Here is a 20,696-nt window from a genome sequence, read left to right as displayed (position 1 = left end):
CCATTGACTATTTTCACAGGCTGGCCAATAAGTTGGGCCTCACAGAATATTATGTTGAACTTGTCCCAGTGTAATTTTTAGACACCAAGACATGTGCAGCAGCGCCTGTACGTTGTCTGCTTTCCATTCCCAGCAGCAACGTGCAGGCAGCCTGGGTGGCTTTTTTTTCCACCTCCAGCTGGGCCACAAATAAAGGCAGAAGTAAAGAGCCCATCAGGGGTCCTTTTGATTGAGTATCCTGACTGGAGGCAGCCTGGAACCTTACACTTAAATGCAAATGCAACGGAGGAGAAACAAAAGCACACAGCTTGTTGTCTCTTCACAGGTACTTAAGAGAAGCATGTTTTGTTACTATGTTCACTCCCTGTATTTAAGGGCATGCACTATAAGAATGTCAGATGTGTCGATCTGCCCCAGTATTTATACAAATAACAATTTAAATAGCACTATTTTATTTCTCTTTTAACGCTACTCATCCCAATGCAGCGTGTTTGAGCGCTTTACGTAACATACACATTATCTATTGACAAGAAATCGTGTAAGTGTGCAAATCAATGTACCAGATGTGTTACTTGAGACAGTGAGGGTTACACGGTGTAGGAGTTACATGCCCTTTATAGCTCACTGTGGTCTATTAGAAGGATTATAATTTATGGACTGCAAGTAACAAATGGATGTGTGTTTTAAAAGCAGTTACCCACCTACCAATATACACAAAATACAAATCCGCCATCTGCATGTTATATGATTTGCTTTGCAGGTGACACCTTAATCTTCTATACTACTTTGACTCAAATCTGGGATACACAAAACACAGATCTCTCTAACAAATGCATTAACCTCCAGAGTAATCTCACCATTATTATTATTCCCTGATATTTACTGGGCACCTCAGAAGCAGAAGCCCTAACCCCATAAAATATTTTAAAATGCAGCCTTTGCAACTAGTTAAGCAGAACCGATCTACTACCATGCTTCTCCTTGTTGGCAATTTCTTTGTGGCAGTGTTTGCATTTTTGTTTATTAGTTGAGGCGCAGATTTTTGTCAGGTTTGCACTACTTTTTTGGTACAACCCCAACGCCAAATCTCATTTGTTAAATCTCGTAATACGCTTAAATGTACTTGTGATATACCTGATAAACATATGTGTGAGGTCTTCATATCTGATGTCACATCTTGTGATGTCACTTAGGTCCCTTTCTGTCATGCCACATGAAATGTCACGCGTCGTGACGTCATGAGCTTTGATGGCACCAGTTATGATGTCACTTCTTGGTTAGTCCCCCACTTCTCTTTATAGGACTTGTGCCCTGGCAGTGTAACTGTTGCGGCAATGCTTGAGTGAGTGTATAGCATCTGGCGCCCCAGTACCATGCATCCATGTTGTCCATCCAGGAAGCAGGAAGTAGCATGGATTGCCACTACACTTCCAAGGCTGACAATGCAAATGCAATATCGCGCCCTGAAACTGTCGAAGACAACGTAGCTGCTACCTCCAGAGGAGCATTAAAGCAGAAATTCTCGCTGATCTGCCCACAGGCTCACTTCCTCCCGCAGCCTGCTCACGGTTAAGATTAGTTTCTCTGCAAAAACACCCACGAGTCAAAGAGATTTCCCCTAATGGGGAAAACCCTTCAGGACGGATAACGAGACTCCTACAAGCAACATCTTCAAACACAATCCCTGCAGACCCAAGGCATGCTCATCCTGCCCAGCAGTCCTCTCCCTTCACCAGTCATAAGAAGTTAAAAGTGGGGTGAACTCAAGTTTAGTGCCTTTCCACCCACTCCTACCTTTTCCTGCGGCACTCTCAAGGATGAAGAAGAAAATGGAGAGGCAGGGCCGTCCAGCGCTTCTGTGCGCTCTGGTGGCCTGGTGCGCTCTCCTCACCTCCTCCATGGTGGCACTCACTGGATACCTCATCATCGGGACGCGCTTCCACCAGGTGAGTGAACAGGACTTTTGGGTACTGGATAGACAAAGCGTGGAAAATGAGCCAAAGAGATGCTCAGATACACGCTGGTGATGGGGAATAAAATATTTCCAGATGAAGCCTGACGCTCCAAAAGGTTTTGAAAGCCTGATAAATTCAGGGACATACAAATACCAGAGAGAGGCACAGAGAGAGAGAGAGAGAGAGAGAGAGAGAGAGAGAGAGAGAGAGAGAGAGAGAGAGAGAGAGGTTGTGTAAAGAGCTAGGGGTGGAGACAATGGGAGGGAGGTTAGATGTGATCCCGCCTAAAGTTGCAGCATCACCTGCTTCATCAGCGTCATTTTCATTTATTTGAACAGCATAGCACACAGTGCTTCTAAGCGCTTGTTTAGATGTATTAGAGTTATTTCTGTGTAAAGGTACTGAAAAGCAGTACATATTCTTCCGAATACGATGAGAATCTAAAAATACTATTTGGCTGGTGGTGTGATTTGTAAAAATGGGCAATACCAATATTATCAACGTATTCTATTAAATGGATATCAAATACATTTAAAACTTTCAAAAATCTCTTTTTGTTTTTCTTTGCTGACATAGTTTTTGAGCATGAGACGCAGCATGCTATGCGTTAAACACCCGCGCCCCGCTGCTGCTACTGCTCTGGTGGGCTGCAGTGCAGTTTTGAGGGTATTATAAACGTGTGTCCCTTTTCCCTTTGAGTCGGTGCTCCACACGTTCAAAAGATCGGTTTTCAGTGGATCGATGGTGCTGAGGATCGGATGAGGAGAAGTGTGGCTCAGGGGTTAGAGGCGGCAGACCTGGAGCTTGAGTTCGGCCTGGGACCAGAGTTCAATTCCCCGCCTCGGCGGGTCTTGGGCTCAAAAATTCCACGGACTCGTTAATTCTCCTTCTCGACTCACGGGTTCAGACTCTGGGCAATAGGTGGCTTAATCTCCACAACGGCCCCTCGCGGTGGGATGCCTGGCTTTCACCTTGTGGATACCCTGCCAGGGTTATCTCACAGGGGAATACCAGGACGGGTTCCCTAAGCAAGCGCGGAGATGCCCCAGGGTAAGTCGTGTGCTATATAAGTTTCATTCATTTCATTTCATGATGCACCTCTTCATAGGGTCGACCATGAGCTCCCCTCTCAGGGTGATTGAAATGTACCCTGGGTATTAATCAGACTAAGAAGTCTATTAGAATGTCGGGCGGATGGCCACCACCTGCATGGCGGTGGCGATCCGCCCGACATTTACCTCCCCCCGCATGCCAAATTAGTGTGGGGGGGGGGGATGGAAAGACCATCCACCGGTTTTCCGCCTGTCACACAGGTGACAGGGTGGAAAAGTGGCCTAATATGGTGGCGGTGTCTGCTAGACACCTCCATCCATATTAGTATGGCAGCGGGAAGCAGCCTTTCTGTGGCGGTGTTGCCGCCAAGGAAAGGCATGCGGATTTCACTGTTGGGGGCCCGTTGCGGGCCCCCAGGATGTTGGGGGGGTTGTGAGGGCACATGGGGGGTACCAATGGTACTCCTGTACATTTGCATACACAATATGGCAGGTAAATTGCTGTGTGCAGTCACAGCAATGATGTGGATGGGGGATGCCACCGCCACGGTGGCGGTGGCATCCTAATTGCCGGATCGGGTCCACCGCACCACTGGCGGCCTGTCCCAGCATCGCAAGGGTGACGGGCGGATATAGGTATGCCTGACGTCCTATTAGGCCCCTTAAGTCACTGTTATTTCTGCTTAAGGAACCTCTGTGGAGGACAACAGCCCGCTTTTGTCTTAGTGTGGCTGAGGGTGGATTCCAGTACCTTGGGATAATTATCACAGCTACAACAATGAGCCACTTTAGAAACAAAAAGTCTGGAGATATTCCTAGAGAGGTCAAGAGAGGGTGCACAAGAACACGGCTCGCTCCCACTGTCATTGCTAGGAAGAGCACCTCTTTATAAAATAGTCGACCTATCCAGATTCCTGTATGTGTCACAAAGTCCTGCATGTAGTGTACCAGAGGCCTTATGTAGCAGGGTAGACGCCACCCTACACTCCTTGATGTGGAGCTCAAAGGCTCCGGTAATTTCTTGAGCTCGACTTTGTCAATCAGTTCACACCAGGATACCGTGCTGTAGTTTTCGATGGAATGTCACTGTGCATCACAAGCAGTGGTGGTGAACACAAGGGCCTTTTTTCATACAGCCTGATCCTTTAGTGATGGGGACAGTGACGTATCAACATTTCCTATATGGGGCCGTAAGATTGAACTGTTTGCCGGATACTAGAGCTGCTGTGTTACAGGACTGGAGGTCAGATACTGGCATGGTAGACTGGGGGTATTGGTTAGTAGGACACCTATGATCAGGAAGGACGGTGAAAGGAGTTTCATGTCTAGATGGGCATCACACATGGGACTTTATAGGGATCTTAAAATTGGGGTGACAATGGAGGATGGAAGGTTAACATCATTGACTGAACTTAATAGAGAATTTGAGTTAGCGGATTCTGCAAATTATGCTGTTTGTGTGCGCAGCATGTTTTAAGAGGTCAAGGGCTAGACTGTAGGTGGTTCAGGATCACACCCCACTTTAAGAGATAAGGTCACACCAAGATTTATAGGACTTTGTTAAATAATATGGAGTTTTAATGGTATACTGAAAGCTACTTGGATGAGTGTCGTGGGACCTTTGTTGATATTGGTTGGAATGAAGCAGTGTCTTATCCCGGAGAGGTGGCCATCCATCCACACTACACTTAGCCCAGTTCAAGATACTGCATGGAATAGAGTGTACTATCGCAGATTCACTTTGTTCTAGATGGGTGATGTAATCAATAAGAAGCAGGAACTTCCATGTAGATTAAGCAAGTTACTTTATTTAAGTTAAGATGTTAAGTTAAAAGATAGAAACGATAACCCCATCAGGAGCAGCTGTCCTGCTGCTCAGCCCTCACCCAACTGACATTCACGAACCTCTAACATTCCATTCATCCAACATTCCACATCACATGCATTCTAGCTGAGCAGCAGGAAAACATAAGATACAACAATGGGCTTGTTTACTGAACCCACATACATGACTTATAAGCTACATGAGACTATGCATCAGCACGCGATCTGGTAGTGTTCAGGACTACTTGAGTTTTGGGAGATACACGCTGACCTGGTGATGGTTACTGGCCTACCGTTCAAGCTGGGCCCAGAGTTAGCCTTACTTGGAGTGCAGGAAGCCACTTAAATTGCCAAATATTGGAAGATGTTGACTAGTAAGATCCTGGTGCTAGCGAGGAGGAATGTTGCTAAAATTGGGGGAAATGTGCAAACGATAACTGTGGATCAATGGAGTGTTTAATCTATAAAAGAATAAGTGCCGGCCCCAATGATTTGTTCAGAAGCCAGGTGCCCGCCCTATCGAAGGTTGAAGTGCCAAATATAATAATAATACTATGAGGTGTATAGCGCGCCTAATCATCCGCGAGGGTCTCTAGGTGCTGTTCCTGGATCCCCAGTTCCAAATTCGGCTGCTCTGGCTGTTACACCACATCCTCTTCCCGCATAAGGTTAATTCCACCTCATGCCTCTTTAATCCATCACCACACACACCCTACTACTTCATGTCACTCCTGCAGCGTCTTTCTCATCCCTGCTTTCTCCCTTAGTCACTGTTTCAGTGCCCTGGAACAATCTTTCTGATTTAAAATATGTGACGGTCCCAACATTGAGGACGGGTGAGCCCACCTGAACCACTGGCTCAAGTTAAGCACTGGATGGATGAGGCTGTGGAATGGGTTGGATGTGCGTGAAAAGACTATCTGAGAGTGGGTGTGCCCAAGGGGATGAGAAAATATCTGGGATACTGGACAAGACACATAGAGGGGGTTACCAGATGAAGACAGGGATACCCACTGCACACTGCCTTCAGAAACCAACCCTGCCTTTATATTCACCTGTTACCACGCTGTGGGTTATCTGCAGAAGACTATTTCAGGATGTTATAGAGGAATTGTATATGAATAGCTTCTGGGTTCAGGGGCTTAGTGCAAGCACTGTTTATACATCATTTTGGAAAATATACAAACACAGGGCCAGGATCCTGTGAGGCTTTGAGTGAGCATGATGCCTGGGTCCATCCTAGGAAGCGTCTGGACTATTCTGTGAAGGATAAAGCAGCACCAATCGTCTGTACTTGTGTTATATTAAATATATTGATAATGAAGGCTAGCACTGTCTTAAAAGCTTCTCTTATTGAATAAGATGTATGGACAGTAAAGGCCAGTGCAGTCTCATGCATTTTTTTGCTATTAAATGCAGAGACGTCTGAAGGATTTAGGGGACCCCTGCTCGGAACAGCTGAATTTCTGATCCAGTTGCAGCTCTTTGTGTCCTCTTTGGCCAGGTCACTGGCAGTGCACAGGCGCAGTGGTCCAAATTTTATTTTTGTTTATATTTTAATATTCAAGGATAGTGGCCTGTGTTTGCAGCAGCTCACTCATATCGCTGCAAATAAGCTCTGCGACCTTATAATTTCTCCTGCGACCTTCTGTTTTGATCTAAAAGAATCTTTTTAGTGGATGTTGCATGAAACATAAACACAACATTCCGCTGCAAAATGTCTGTCATCGACTCTCACAGCTCGCCCACATTAACATAAACAAAAGGAATCATATGTAAAACCATCGGTTTAAGTATTATAGTAGGTAACCATGCTAGGGTGCACTATGCCTATGCCTGAAACGTCTCTGGTTCAATGAGAGCTCTGGACAGAACAGGGCAGAGCAGTCGCCCACATCTGTGTTAGACAATTAAATGGGACCTATGGATATTGAAGACCAGTGCAGTGTCATACATCTGCCTTATCATACGAGAACTGTGGACTTCAAAGACCAATGTAGTCTCATATGAGACCTAAGCACAGTACATTCCAGCACAGTCTATTGCATCTCGTTGCTAATATAGGAGACATACCGACAGTGAAGTCCAGAGATGCCTCATATGTCTCTTATTGTACAAGACATAGAGGCAGTAAAGGCCGGTGCCATCTCATACGTGTGCTAGCATATGAGACCTAGCTACAGTAAAGGCCAGTGCTGTCTCATACGTGTGCTAGCATATGAGACCTAGGTACAGTAAAGGCCAGTGCTGTCTCATACATCTGCCTTACTGAATGAGAGAATCAGTAAAAGCTGGTGCAGTCTCATACGTCAGTGTTATTGCATGAGACTTGTGGACAGTAAACACCAGTACAGTCTCCTATGTCTGTGTTATTACATGAGAGTTACGGACAGTAAAGACCAGTACAGTCTCACACGCCAGTGTTAATACATAAGACTTATGGACAGTAAAGACCAGTACAGTCTCACACGCCAGTGTTATTACATGAGATTTATGGACAGTAAAGACAAGTACAGTCTCACACACCAGTGTTATTACATGAGACTTATGGACAGTAAAGACCAGTACAGTCTCACACGCCAGTGTTATTACATGAGATTTATGGACAGTAAAGACAAGTACAGTCTCACACACCAGTGTTATTACATGAGACTTATGGACATTTAAGACCAGGACAGTCTCATACGTCAGTGTCATTGCATGAGACTTATGGACATTTAAGACCAGTACAGTCTCACACGCCAGTGTTATTACATGAGATTTATGGACAGTAAAGACAAGTACAGTCTCACACACCAGTGTTATTACATGAGACTTATGGACATTTAAGACCAGTACAGTCTCATACGTCAGTGTCATTGCATGAGACTTATGGACATTTAAGACCAGTACAGTCTCATACGTCAGTGTCATTGCATGAGACTTATGGACATTTAAGACCAGTACAGTCTCACACACCAGTGTTATTACATGAGATTTATGGACAGTAAAGACAAGTACAGTCTCACACACCAGTGTTATTACATGAGACTTATGGACATTTAAGACCAGTACAGTCTCATACGTCAGTGTCATTGCATGAGACTTATGGACATTTAAGACCAGTACAGTCTCCAACATCTGTGTTATTATTTGAGACTTAAGGACAGTAAAGACCAGTACAGTCTCATACGTGTGCTAGCATATGAGACCTAGGTACAGTAAAGGCCAGTGCTGTCTCATACATCTGCCTTACTGAATGATAGAATCAGTAAAAGCTGGTGCAGTCTCATACGTCAGTGTTATTGCATGAGACTTATGGACAGTAAACACCAGTACAGTCTCCTATGTCTGTGTTATTACATGAGAGTTATGGACAGTAAAGACCAGTACAGCCTCACACGCCAGTGTTATTACATGAGACTTATGGACAGTAAAAACCAGTAGTCTCACACACCAGTGTTAATACATCAGACTTATGGACAGTAAAGACCAGTACAGTCTCATACGTCAGTGTCATTGCATGAGACTTATGGACATTTAAGACCAGTACAGTCTCCAACATCTGTGTTATTATTTGAGACTTAAGGACAGTAAAGACCAGTACAGTCTTACACGTCTGTTATTATATCAGACTTATGGACAGTAAAGACCAGTGCAGTCTCATACGTCAGTGTTATTACATGAGACAGTAAAGTCTCCAACATCTGTGTTATTATATGATACTTAGGGACAGTAAAGTCCTGTACAGTCTCATATATCAGTGTTGTTACATGAGACTTATGGACAGTAAAGACCAGTTAAGTTTCCAACATCTGTGTTATTATATGATACTTAAGGACAGTAAAGACCAGTAGTCAAGTCAAGTCAAGTCACAAAACTTATATAGCGCACTACATACCCAGAGGGTTTCAAGGCGCTTAGGAAGGGGAGGAGGATTACTTGTCAAATATCCACGTTTTAAGTTGCTTTCTGAATGCTAGGTGGTTCTGGGTGAGGCGAAGGTAAGCGGGGAGAGAGTTCCATGTTTTAGCAGCCAGGTAAGAAAAGGATCTGCCTCCCATGGTGGTCTTGTTGATGCGAGGTACAGTGGCGAGGGCTTGGCTGGAAGAACGTAGTTGGCGGGAGGGGGTGTAGAAGGACAGACGTGAGTTGAGGCATTCTGGACCGATGTCGTAGAGTGATTTGTGTGCGTGGGTAAGCAGTCGGAAAGTGATCCTCTTATTGACGGGTAGCCAGTGGAGGTCTTTAAGGTGACCAGAGATGTGTTCGTTGCGTGGGATGTCTAATATGAGTCTGGCTGAGGCGTTTTGGATTCGTTGGAGTTTCTTCTGGAGTTTTGCGGTAGTACCTGCGTAGAGGGTGTTTCCGTAGTCCAGTCGGCTCGTGACCAGAGCGTGGGTGACTGTTTTCCTTGTTTCGGTGGGGATCCAGCGAAATGTTTTTCTGAGCATGCGAAGAATGTTGAAGCAGGAAGAGGATACGGCGCTGACTTGTCTGTTCATTGAGAGTGAAGAATCCAGGATGACGCCTAGGTTCCGTGCGTGGTCTGTCGGGATGGGTGCTTTTCCGAGGGCTTCCGGCCACCAGGAGTCGTCCCATGCAGAGGGGGATGTACCTAAGATGAGGACTTCAGTTTTGTCTGAGTTCAGTTTCAGACGGCTTTGTTTCATCCATTCGGCAACTTCTTTCATTCCTTCGTGTAGGTTAGTTTTGGCGGTGCTGGGGTCATTGGTGAGAGAAAGGATCAGTTGAGTGTCATCCGCGTAAGAGATGATGTTGAGGTTGTGATGGCGTGCGATGGCCGCGAGGGGGCTCATGTATAAGTTGAAGAGGGTGGGACTGAGTGAGGATCCTTGTGGTACGCCGCAGATGACTTCAGAGGCCTCGGACTTGAATGGTGGAAGGCGGACTCTCTGGGTTCTTCCGGTGAGGAACGAGGTGATCCAATCAAGTGCTTTTCCTTGGATTCCGATGTTATTGAGGCGTTGTAAAAGGGTGCTGTGGCAGACTGTGTCGAATGCTGCAGAGAGGTCAAGGAGGATGAGGGCGACTGTGTCTCCATTGTCCAGTAGAGTTCGACTGTCGTCTGTTGCTGCGATGAGGGCGGTCTCAGTGCTGTGTTTTGCTCGGAAGCCAGATTGTGAGGGGTCGAGGGATTTGTTGGCTTCGAGGAAGGCGGCGAGCTGGTTGTTGACAGCTTTCTCGATGACTTTGGCCGGGAATGGAAGAAGCGAGATGGGGCGGTAATTTTTGAGTTCGGTGGGGTCTGCTGTAGGTTTTTTCAGAAGGGCGGTGAGTTCAGCGTGTTTCCAGTCTTCCGGGAAGGTGGCGGAGTTGAAGGAGCAGTTGATGGCGTCTCGGAGGTGCGGTGCTATGACGGAGTCTGCTTTGTTGAAGATGTGGTGAGGACATGGGTCTGTGGGGGATCCTGAGTGGATGGAATTCATCAGGCGGATGGTGTCCTCAGTGGAGATTGGGTTCCAGTCGTTAAGGGTGTTCACGGGGGGGAGATGATCAGCAAATGGAAGGGTGGGTTGGTTTCCGGGTTGGTTGTCAAAGCTGTTGTGGATGTCTGCAATCTTGTTGTGGAAAAATGAGGCTAGGGAGTCGCAGAGGGTTTGAGAGGGGGTGATGTCGTTGGAGTTGGCCGAGGGATTGGAAAATTCCTTGACGATGTTGAAAAGTTCCTTGCTGTTGTGGGCGTTGTTGTCAAGTCGATCCTTGAATGCTGTTTTCTTGGCTTTTCGGATTAGTTGGTGGTGAGTGCGGGTGGCGTTTTTGAAGGCGTCCTTGGTGCTGGTGGTAGGGTCTTTTTTCCAGGCCTTTTCAAGGGAGCGGCAGAGTTTCTTGGATTTCTTGAGATCATCGTTGAACCATGAGGCCTTCTTGCTGCCAGGTTTGTTTTGACGTTTTTTCAGTGGTGCTAAGGTGTCAGCGGTGTTGGATAACCATAGGGTGAGGTTGGCGGCGGCTTCGTTAACGTTAGAAGAGAGGGCTGGGGTGTTTTGAAGGAGTGATGTGGAGATTTGGTCCGTGGTGATTTTGTTCCAGTTTCTTTGCAGGGTAGGTTGGAGGTGGATGCTGGGTTTTTGTTTGTTGTAGGTGAAGTGAACGCAGCTGTGGTCAGTCCAGAGGAGTTCCGTGGTGTGGCTGAAGGAGACATGGTTGCTGGATGTGAAGATGGGGTCGAGTGTGTGACCTGCGATGTGGGTGGGGGAGGTGACTAGTTGTTTAAGTCCGAGGTTGGCCAGGTTGTCCACGAGGGTGGCGGTGTTGCGGTCGTTGATCTTTTCGAGGTGAAAGTTGAGGTCTCCCAGAAGGATGTAGTCTTTGGAGGGGAGCGCGTGTGGGGTGATGAAGTCCGTGATGTCTTCACTGAATTTTGCGCGGGGTCCTGGTGGTCTGTAGAGGAGGGTGCCTCTGAGTGTGGTCTTGGGGTCGATGTGGATCTGGAAGTGAAGGTGTTCGGAGTTGGCGAGGTTGGCGTCAGAGCTGGTTGATATGCGGATTGATTTCTTATGGACGATCGCGATTCCTCCTCCTGTGTGGCTGGTACGGTCTTTGCGAGTGATCTTATAGTCTTCAGGGATGGCAATGGTGATGTCTGGTGCGGAGGAAGCATTCATCCATGTTTCCGTAAGGAAGGCGATGTATACGATAGCTAAGGACAGTAAAGACCAGTGCAGTCTCATACGTAAGTGTTATTACATGCGACTTATGGACAGTAAAGACCAGTACAGTCTCCAACATCTGTGTTATTATATGAGACCCAAGGCCAGTAAAGGCCAGTGCCATCTCATGCGTCTGTTATTTTATGAGACCTAGATACAGTAAAGGCCGGTGCTGTCTCATAAATCTGCCTTACTGTATGAGAGATAGAGTCAGTAAACTCTGGTGCAGTCTCATATGTCATTGTTATTAGATGAGACTTATGTACAATAAAGACCTGTACAGTCTCATATGTATGTGTTATTACATGAGAGTTTGGGACAGTAAAGACCAGTACAGTCTCCAACATCTTTGTTATTATATAAGACCTAGGGACAGTAAAGGGCAGAGCAGGCTCTCTACAACGGTGTTATACAATTATATGAGACCTTTGTGCGGTAAAGGGTAGAGCAGCAGCCTCCATCAGTGTTGCACTATGGATATTAAAGACCAGTGTAGTCAACCACATCTGTGCTATACAATTATATGAGACTTATGTACAGTAAAGGGCAGAGCAGGTTCTCTTCCTGTGTTATACTATGGGCATAAAAGAACTGTGCATTCTCCTACATATGTGTTATAAAATTACATGAGACCTAAGGACAGTAGAGGGCAGAGTAGGCTCTCTATATCTGTGTTATACAATTATATGAGACCTATCAACAGTAAAGAACAGAGCAGTCACGTAGTCTGTGTTATAAAATAATATCAAACCTATGGGCATTATAGACCAGTGCAATCTCATATGTCTGTGTTATCACATGAGGCCTATGGACAGTAAAAGCCAATGCAGTCTCCTACGTCTGTGTTATTATATGACACCTAAGAGCAGTAAAAACATATGTCTTTTCCAGTGCAAGTGCAATCTTATATGTTGGTGTTATTATTTGAGACCTATGGACAGTAAAAGCCAGTGCAGTCTCATATGTCTGTGTTATTACTGGATAGCCAGAAAGATATCTGTGTCTTACTGGAGGCGGAATTCAATGCAGAATCCAGCATGCCTTACCTTCCAAAGACATAACCAGGCCATCAAACAGACATCCAAATTAATACAACCCTGCACGTGACAAAACGTGTCCCTGTAGGTTCAATGAGACTGTAGAGGTGACTATATTTGACGCAATCCTTACAAGTATCATGACTATTACTATTCCACCTTCACTTACAAGACCTTCCAAAATGTATGTCTTTAAAACAAAGTATCCTGTGTCATTTGTGAACCAGGTATTATTCATGAATAAAAGAATTGATTTGCACAAAAAAGTGCTAAGCTACTGCAAGAGGGGTACATGGCTGTTAGAAGGATAATTGCTGCTTTATTCTCTCAATAGATGGGTTTTTAGTGAGCCTGGGCGGTGAACTCCACTCTGCTCGCAGAGTTGCAGAGTTTTCCGAACTCCGCGTTACGTGAAGATCGCGGAGTTCCCAAAACCTCCACTTCGCGTTGCGGAGCAGAGTTTTTTTCCTTGCTCGCGTTCGTCAACGTCATGTTGGCGAGCGTGAGCGAGGAAAATTCACCTCCTGGCGAGATTTTTCCTCTTTTTCGATTGTCAACATCAAGTTGGAGAGCGTGAGCGTGGAAAATAAACCTCCCGGCGAGATTTCTCAACGTGTGCGGTCAGATATCTCATTGTGAGTGGTCACGTACGCTCGCGTTGAGAAACCGTTCGTTCGCGTTGAGAAAGCTGTTGCTCGAGTAAAAAATTACTTGAGCGGCAGAAAGGAAGTAGCGTTCGCCTGCACAGTGCATGGTGCCTTTCGCGATGATTGCACAGTGCGGACAAGCAGCCGGCACTGTAAATCACTGCAAACAGCATTTATCTAATGCACTCCGCTGTTGCGCTGTGGAGTTTTTTTTGCACTTCGCGGACTTCTGTATAGCGGAACTCTGTAAACTCAGCCCAGGCTTAGTTTTTAGCTGTTTATGGAACAGTTTTTTCTCCGGTATGCATCTGAGGGGGAAGTGAGTTTGTTCTAGTGTATACCAGCCAGAACCAAGCAAGCCCAACCACCCCTCTTCTTTTTGTTTGGTGAAAGGAATGTTCAGTAGACGGGCCAACTATAAGCGCAGGGATCTTTGAGGGCAATATGTGGTCAATCTTTCATGTACATATTCGGAATCTGTTTTATAAAAAGCCGAGTGTGCTACTGTCAAGGCTTTAAGAACGACCCTTTTCTTTACTGGTAGCCAGTGCACCTGGTTATGGTACTCGATGACTGAGGCATGTTTGGGAAGGTTAACTATAAGGCGGACAGCCGTACTCTGTATCTTTTGCAGTCTGTGAATGAGATAGCCTTAGAGTCCTATGTATATGTCTATGTAGTTTCTGGGCTTCTCCAGTTAGAGGTTTGATGAATTTCCTCGGCATCCTAAGTATCCAGCATGCAGATGTGACCCGTGCTGAGATCTGGGGTGTAAGGGATAGGTGTGTGTCAGCATGTACCCCTAGGTGCTTGGCCAGCTGAATTGGGGAGGGGGCAACGGTCCAGCTGGCTGGCCATGCCCCTGATTAGGGAGGGAGTTGACACCGAATAACAGGACCTCTGTTTTGTCCGGGTTGCATTGTAAGGAGTACGTTTTGAGCTATCCCATCAATGCTACTATACAGGCTGCAAATTCATCTTTGGCCTCCGACTCATTGTTATTGTAGGTCAGCAGAAGTAGTGTATCGTCTGCATACCAATGTATGCAATAAAATATGCCAAAGGATTCAATACGGTATGCCAGTGGCATCATGTAAATGTTAAAAAGTGTGGGACTCAGGGCTGTGCCCTGCGGCACTCCACATCTGATGGTTTTGGCTTCGGATAAGAATAGATTGAGCCATGCTACCTGTTCTTTGTGCTCTAAAAAAGAGCTCCACCAAGCGGAGCCTACCTCTCCACCTTGATGTAGGCAAGACGTTGTAGGACGATTTCATGCAAGGTCATGCCAAATGCTACTGAGAGGTCTACCAGAATAAGTGCGGCATTGTGTCCAGTGTCCAGCTGGAATTTGATGGCATCTGTTATCTCCATGAGTGCTGAGTCCGTTCTATGGAGGGCCCTCAAGCCTGATTGTGATGGGTGGAGGAGTTTAAAGGTTTCTAGGAATGATGTTAGGTGGGTATTTATTTACAAGATATTTCTATAATCTTCGAGATCCCAGGGACATTTGCCCTTTTCCACACAAAGGGGTACTAACCCAGAGTGCAGGGATGTGGTAAAGAGTTCCTGATAGATAGGGCATGGACTATTCCCTTATATCACCATTACTTGGAGGGGTAGAGGATCCAACGGGGAGCCAGATTTACTTTTGGTCAAGAAACTGGGGAGAGGATGTAGCCTTACGGCTAGAGCGGTTGACCTCGAAGCTGGGGAACCGGGTTCGAGTTTCGTCAGGGATGCTCAATATCCTATGATTCTGGGCAAATCACTTAATCTCCCTTTGCCTAATTAAAATGAATGTGTCCATCTGTAATGAAACAGGTGCTCATGTAAAGCGCTCTGATACCTGATATCGTCGGGTTGAGTTTGCGCTATATAAAACTAAAAAAAAAAACCTCTCAGTCTTTGGTGTGGGAGCGATAAATTGCAACAATTTGACCTTTGACCTAGTTGACTTATACTGCTCAAGGGTGAAATATTTTGCATGTTTGCAGGGTTATCCTGTATCTTTAGGATTCGTTCTTCAAAGAGCGTAGTAAATTGAGAACATAGGAAGGCACTTGTTTCAAGTGGGGGGTCAGTGCCATTGGGATCTGTGAAATCAGACACAATTTAGAAGATTTCCTTAGCGTTATTGTTTACTTTCTCAATTGTGCTGGAATAAAAAGTTGTCAGTTTTAGAATAATGTGATATATGCTCAGAGCTTCTCTGTACCGGTTTTTGTTGGCTTCATCATATTGTCTTCTCCATATGTGTTCCAACCTTTTACAGCGCTTTCTTTCTTCGATTAGATTCCTTTTGAACCAGCTCCACTGTTTGTGTCTAAGGGGCCTTACACTGACTTGTGGGACAGCAATAGAGGCAGCCTCCGCAAGCCAGTAATTCACTCTAGCCTCATATTGCATTATGTCACCCGTTAGTGTAGATTTGGTGGAATCTAGTTAATCCTTCAGTAGAGGTATGTCTACTTTATTCCAGGCACAGTAGTTTTGGTGGGCCCCATTCTCCCTGGATTCTTTGGAGACCAAGACCAAGGAAAAGGCAGTATAAAGTGGTCAGATCAGGGAACTTCTCTTGGCTTGCCAAGTTTTAGTATGGTGTTTGAAAATATCGCGCCAATACTGTGGCATGCTTTATGTGTGGGCCCATTGGAGTCACTGAAAGATCAATGTCGGCCAGCAAGTCAGATAGTTTAGATACTAGTAGTATCTGTGTTCTTATATGAGACCTAAGGACAGTAAAGGCCAGTGCCATCTCATGCGTCTGTTACTATATGAGACCTAGATACAGTAAAGGCCGGTGCTGTCTCATAAATCTGCATTACTGTATGAGAGATAGAGTCAGTAAAATCTGGTGCAGTCTCATATGTCAGTGTTATTACATGAGACTTATGGACAGTAAAGACCAGTACAGTCTCCAACATCTTTGTTATTATATAAGGCCTAGGGACAGTAAAGGGCACAGAAGGCTCTCTACAACTGTGTTATACAATTATATGAGACTTATGTGCAGTAAAGGGCAGAGCAGGTTCTCTTCCCCTGTGTTAAACTATGGGCATTAAAGACCCGTGCAGTCTCCTACATATGTGTTATAAAATTACATGAGACCTAAGGACAGTAAAGGGCAGGTAAAGGGCAGAGTAGGCTCTCTATATCTGTGTTATACAATTATTTGAGACCTATCAACAGTAAAGAACAGAGCAGTCACGTAATCTGTGTTATAAAGTAATATCAAACCTATGGACATTAGAGACCAGTGCAATCTCATATGTCTGTGTTATCACATGAGGCCTATGGACAGTAAAAGCCAATGCATTATAGCCAGATCCCAAACCAACCAATGCATTATAGACAGATCCAAAACCAACCAACGCATTGTAGACTGATCCAAAACCAAGCAGCGCATTATAGACAGATCCAAAACCAACCAATGCATTATAGACAGATCCAAAACCAACTAATGCATTATAAACAGATCCAAAACCAACCAGCGCATTATAGACAGATCCAAAACCAACTAGCGCATTATAGACAGATCCTAAAACAACCAGCGCATTATAGACAGATCCTAAACCAACTAATGCATTATAAACAGATCCAAAACCAACCAGCGCATTATAGACAGATCCAAAACCAACCAGCGCTTTATAGACAGATCCTAAAACAACCAGCGCATTATAGACAGATCCTAAACCAACCGGCGCATTATAGACAGATCCAGAATAAATACAAATCCAACCAATGCATTATAGACAGATCCCAAACCAACCAGTGCATTATAGTCAGATCCAGAATAGGCATGGGCGGAAAATCCGTTCCGCTCGCGGATTTTGCGGATTTTCGGGAAATCCGCAATCCGCGAGATTTGCGAATTTCCTGCAAAATCCGCAAATCCGCGAGCAGCGGATTTTGCTCGCACTGCTCGCACTGTTCGCGTGAGTTCGCGCCCCGCGAATAAGTGCGAAATTGCAGAAATATGATCTAAGCAAAACTGAAAGTAACTACTTACCAGGTTCAAAAGTTCAGGCACATCATTAGTAGCCATTTCCTGTAGTGCTTCCTGAGGGGCCCCTCCAGAGTTCAGTTGCCAGTTGAAACTATTATGTGACCCTGCTCTGAACCTCAGAATAGTTACACATATGCCACAAAGGTCATGAATTACAGCTAAGGGAGACAAGCAGGAGCCAGGCTGGAAGTTAAAATCCATTAATCAGCCCCTAATTCATTATTGTCAGTTGGGGCAGGGCAGGTGTTGTAACTAATTTTGCAACAATGAAAGCACTTAGCAAGTGCAAAAGATCACTAATCAGGACGCACTAAGGAAGCAGGTGCCAGCTAAAAAAATATTCTGTGACACATTAATCAGCCCCAAATTAATTCAGGTCACTTGAGGCAGGGAAGGTGTGCTTTGCTTTGCCGAAAATAATGTACACTGGACAACCAGAGGGTGTGGTGATGAAACAGAGGGTGGCATGGGTGGGCCAGAGGGTGGCATGAGTAGTCAGAGAGTGGCAGTGGTGACAGAGAGTGGCAGTGATGAAGAAGAGTGTCCCAAACAGGTTGGACACGTAGAAACAACAAGTTCGCAAAACTTGCGACCCGACAGGTAAGTTCGCAAATTGCGAAATTGTAAAAACCCTCGCGAACTGGCAGAAACACGGGCGAACACAAAAAAAAAAAAAATCCGCAAATTCGCGGGAATTCGCGGATTTTGCGGATTGCGAGTTCGCAAATCCGCAAATTCGCGGATTGCCAATCCGCAAAATCCACTCATGCCTAATCCAGAACAGATCCAAACCCAACCAATGCATTATAGGCAGATCTCAAACCGATCCTAACCAACCAGTGCATTATAGACAGATCAAAACCAATGAGTGCGTTATAGACAGATCCAGAAGCATAGACAAAAAACAACCAATGTATTATAGACAATCCTTACAACATGCACCCAACTTACCTCTAATATTCAATACTTTGTTTTTCACAGGTTAATAAACAGCACTCTATACAAAGCTATAAACCATCATTTAAAACCCACCTTCATGCAGTCCAAGTGAGACATACGACCCCCTTCCACCATCCTGTGCATAATACAGCCCCAAAGCCACTCAGTTGGCAAACTGCTGGCAAACGAACCACATTGCCAAGGCTCATACCAACATGCATCCTAGACGCACACGGATAAACAAGCTTCGTAGGTCAGATTAATTTACTATTACAAAAAGTATGTGGAGGTTAAACACTGAGCTAACTTTCTAGTAACTACTCACAACAAACATTTACTATCAAGCTTCGGCTCCCATGAAAAGAGCACTGAGATGAAGAAAGTGCTATAGTTTCAAAAGAATTGTTGAAAAAAAAGATGCCATAGAAAGGGCAATAAAATAACATAACCTAGACAGGCCAGAGCACTGATAGTAAGGAGTATCACCCTGAACCGACTGGATTAGTGCACTTCTCTGCTGCTGGAGTCCCCAAGATTTCTGATTGGGAGACTCCAGAGGATCTAGATAATGGCGGCCAATTTATCTCTAATAAAACCAAGACGCTCATCAGCCTCTCAGGCTCTTTTGGAGCTTAATTGGCTCCCAGCCTTACAGAGGATACAATTCAAGTCACTCTGTATTGTTTTTAAGTCCTGTGTAAGAGAAAAATTCCCTTGGATCAATCTGAATAACAGTCACCTTTCATACAGTCCATTCAATATCTCATCCACACTGGTGCCAAAATAAAGGACCCCCACAGTTAACAATATAAACACACTACAGCAGGAACTTACAGGTTTATGAAAATATATACAAATTTGTTACTAAAAAGGTTAAAAACATGATCATGGGAATCACATCCAAAATCTACAATCTTTATAAAAACAAATTACAAAAAAGAGACAATATCAGGTGAATCATTTCAAAAACATCCAAATTATTAATTTGTTGGGATCTATTAACAAAATCAGGCAAATATCAAAAATACTCAGCACAATAGTCCCTCAAAGTTAATTAAAAACATAGGTGTCGACGCGTTTCGGTGTGCTGCCTGATGTGCACCACCTTTCTCAAGATAAAAGAAGTTTGGTTGTCTCTGTTGTCACAACAATAAAAAGACCAGAATTATCTAAAAAGATAAAAATACAAGTACATGTAAGTATGTTGTCCTCGTGGGACATCATTAAAACATTACAATTGGTTACACTAAATTGTCAGCACAAAACATAATCAAAAAACATTACAATAAATTTCATAGTGAATAAAACTGGTGTTGTTTCCTACTATTCATATTGGATACATTGCACCCGACACAGTTCCACGATTGCCGAACCGTATCAACCACAATGTTCCACCATGTTTACATTCATAACTATATCTTGAATGGTCCCATTCTGCACCCAGCACCCCGCATGTCTTTCAAAAGATTAAATCAACTCTCAAGACTCATTCGAAAAAGACTCAACCAATAGACCTTAAAAATGTGACTAAGCCCTGGTAAAAACCAGTCAAATTCCAATCAACTGATCACTAATAAAACCTTATATAAGGGATATTTCTCTACATACCTCCTAGGTATCACCGCTGGGGCCAAACTTATTTATGTAATCCTTCCAGACGGCTATACACTGTCTTTCTAACCCCTCGTGCTGAGGAACTCACCGGTTGCTGCCGCCCGGAACGCCACTCTGCTTCCGCTTCCCAGTTGGACTCCCCGTATCCCTGGAGGGATTGACCGCCCCGCCGTGTGGTAACAGCTTGCAGCACCCGCTTCGTGGGTGCCGCTGCGCGGCGTGAGGCGTGGGGTTGAGGCCACTAGAGTGCGATCAGCTGCAGTTCGAGAAAGGAGGAGGAGGGAACATCTGAGTCAACTGAAGGCGCGAGCTGCAGGGACTACCAAGACCAGGAGTCCCTGCGCTGCACAGGTGTGCACGGCCGCGCCCCCAGCAAGACACGCCCCCCGGCCGACCAGGACACAAAAGAGGGAAGCCTCGCCACAGAAAGCGGGACCCCTCGTGCTGAGGAACTCACCGGTTGCTGCCGCCCGGAACGCCACTCTGCTTCCGCTTCCCAGTTGGACTCCCCGTATCCCTGGAGGGATTGACCGCCCCGCCGCGTGGTAACAGCTTGCAGCACCCGCTTCGCGGGTGCCGCTGCGCGGCGTGAGGCGTGGGGTTGAGGCCACTGGAGTGCGATCAGCTGCGGTTGGAGAAAGGAGGAGGAGGGAACATCTGAGTCAACTGAAGGCGCGAGCTGCAGGGACTACCAAGACCAGGAGTCCCTGCGCTGCACAGGTGTGCACGGCCGCGCCCCCAGCAAGACACGCCCCCCGGCCGACCAGGACACAAAAGAGGGAAGCCTCGCCACAGAAAGCGGGACCCCTCGTGCTGAGGAACTCACCGGTTGCTGCCGCCCGGAACGCCACTCTGCTTCCGCTTCCCAGTTGGACTCCCCGTATCCCTGGAGGGATTGACCGCCCCGCCGCGTGGTAACAGCTTGCAGCACCCGCTTTGCGGGTGCCGCTGCGCGGCGTGAAGCGT

General features: G+C 45.7%; 1 protein-coding gene across 1 annotated transcript in view; it reads left to right on the top strand.

Moving 5' to 3' along the window:
* The first annotated feature begins 1,719 nt into the window (after positions 1–1,719).
* The window catches only part of LOC147717820 (uncharacterized), a 108,180-nt gene continuing 89,203 nt past the window's right edge, over positions 1,720–20,696 (top strand). The window contains exon 1 of the mRNA XM_086920559.1: positions 1,720–1,946. Coding sequence (XP_086776685.1) covers positions 1,818–1,946 — 129 coding nt within the window. The 5' untranslated portion in view covers positions 1,720–1,817. The remainder of the gene's footprint in view (positions 1,947–20,696) is intronic.

This window comes from Lissotriton vulgaris, chromosome 5 (assembly GCF_964263255.1).
Source record: "Lissotriton vulgaris chromosome 5, aLisVul1.2, whole genome shotgun sequence".
Lineage (NCBI taxonomy): Eukaryota > Metazoa > Chordata > Amphibia > Caudata > Salamandridae > Lissotriton > Lissotriton vulgaris.
This window is presented reverse-complemented; position numbering and strand designations above follow the sequence as displayed.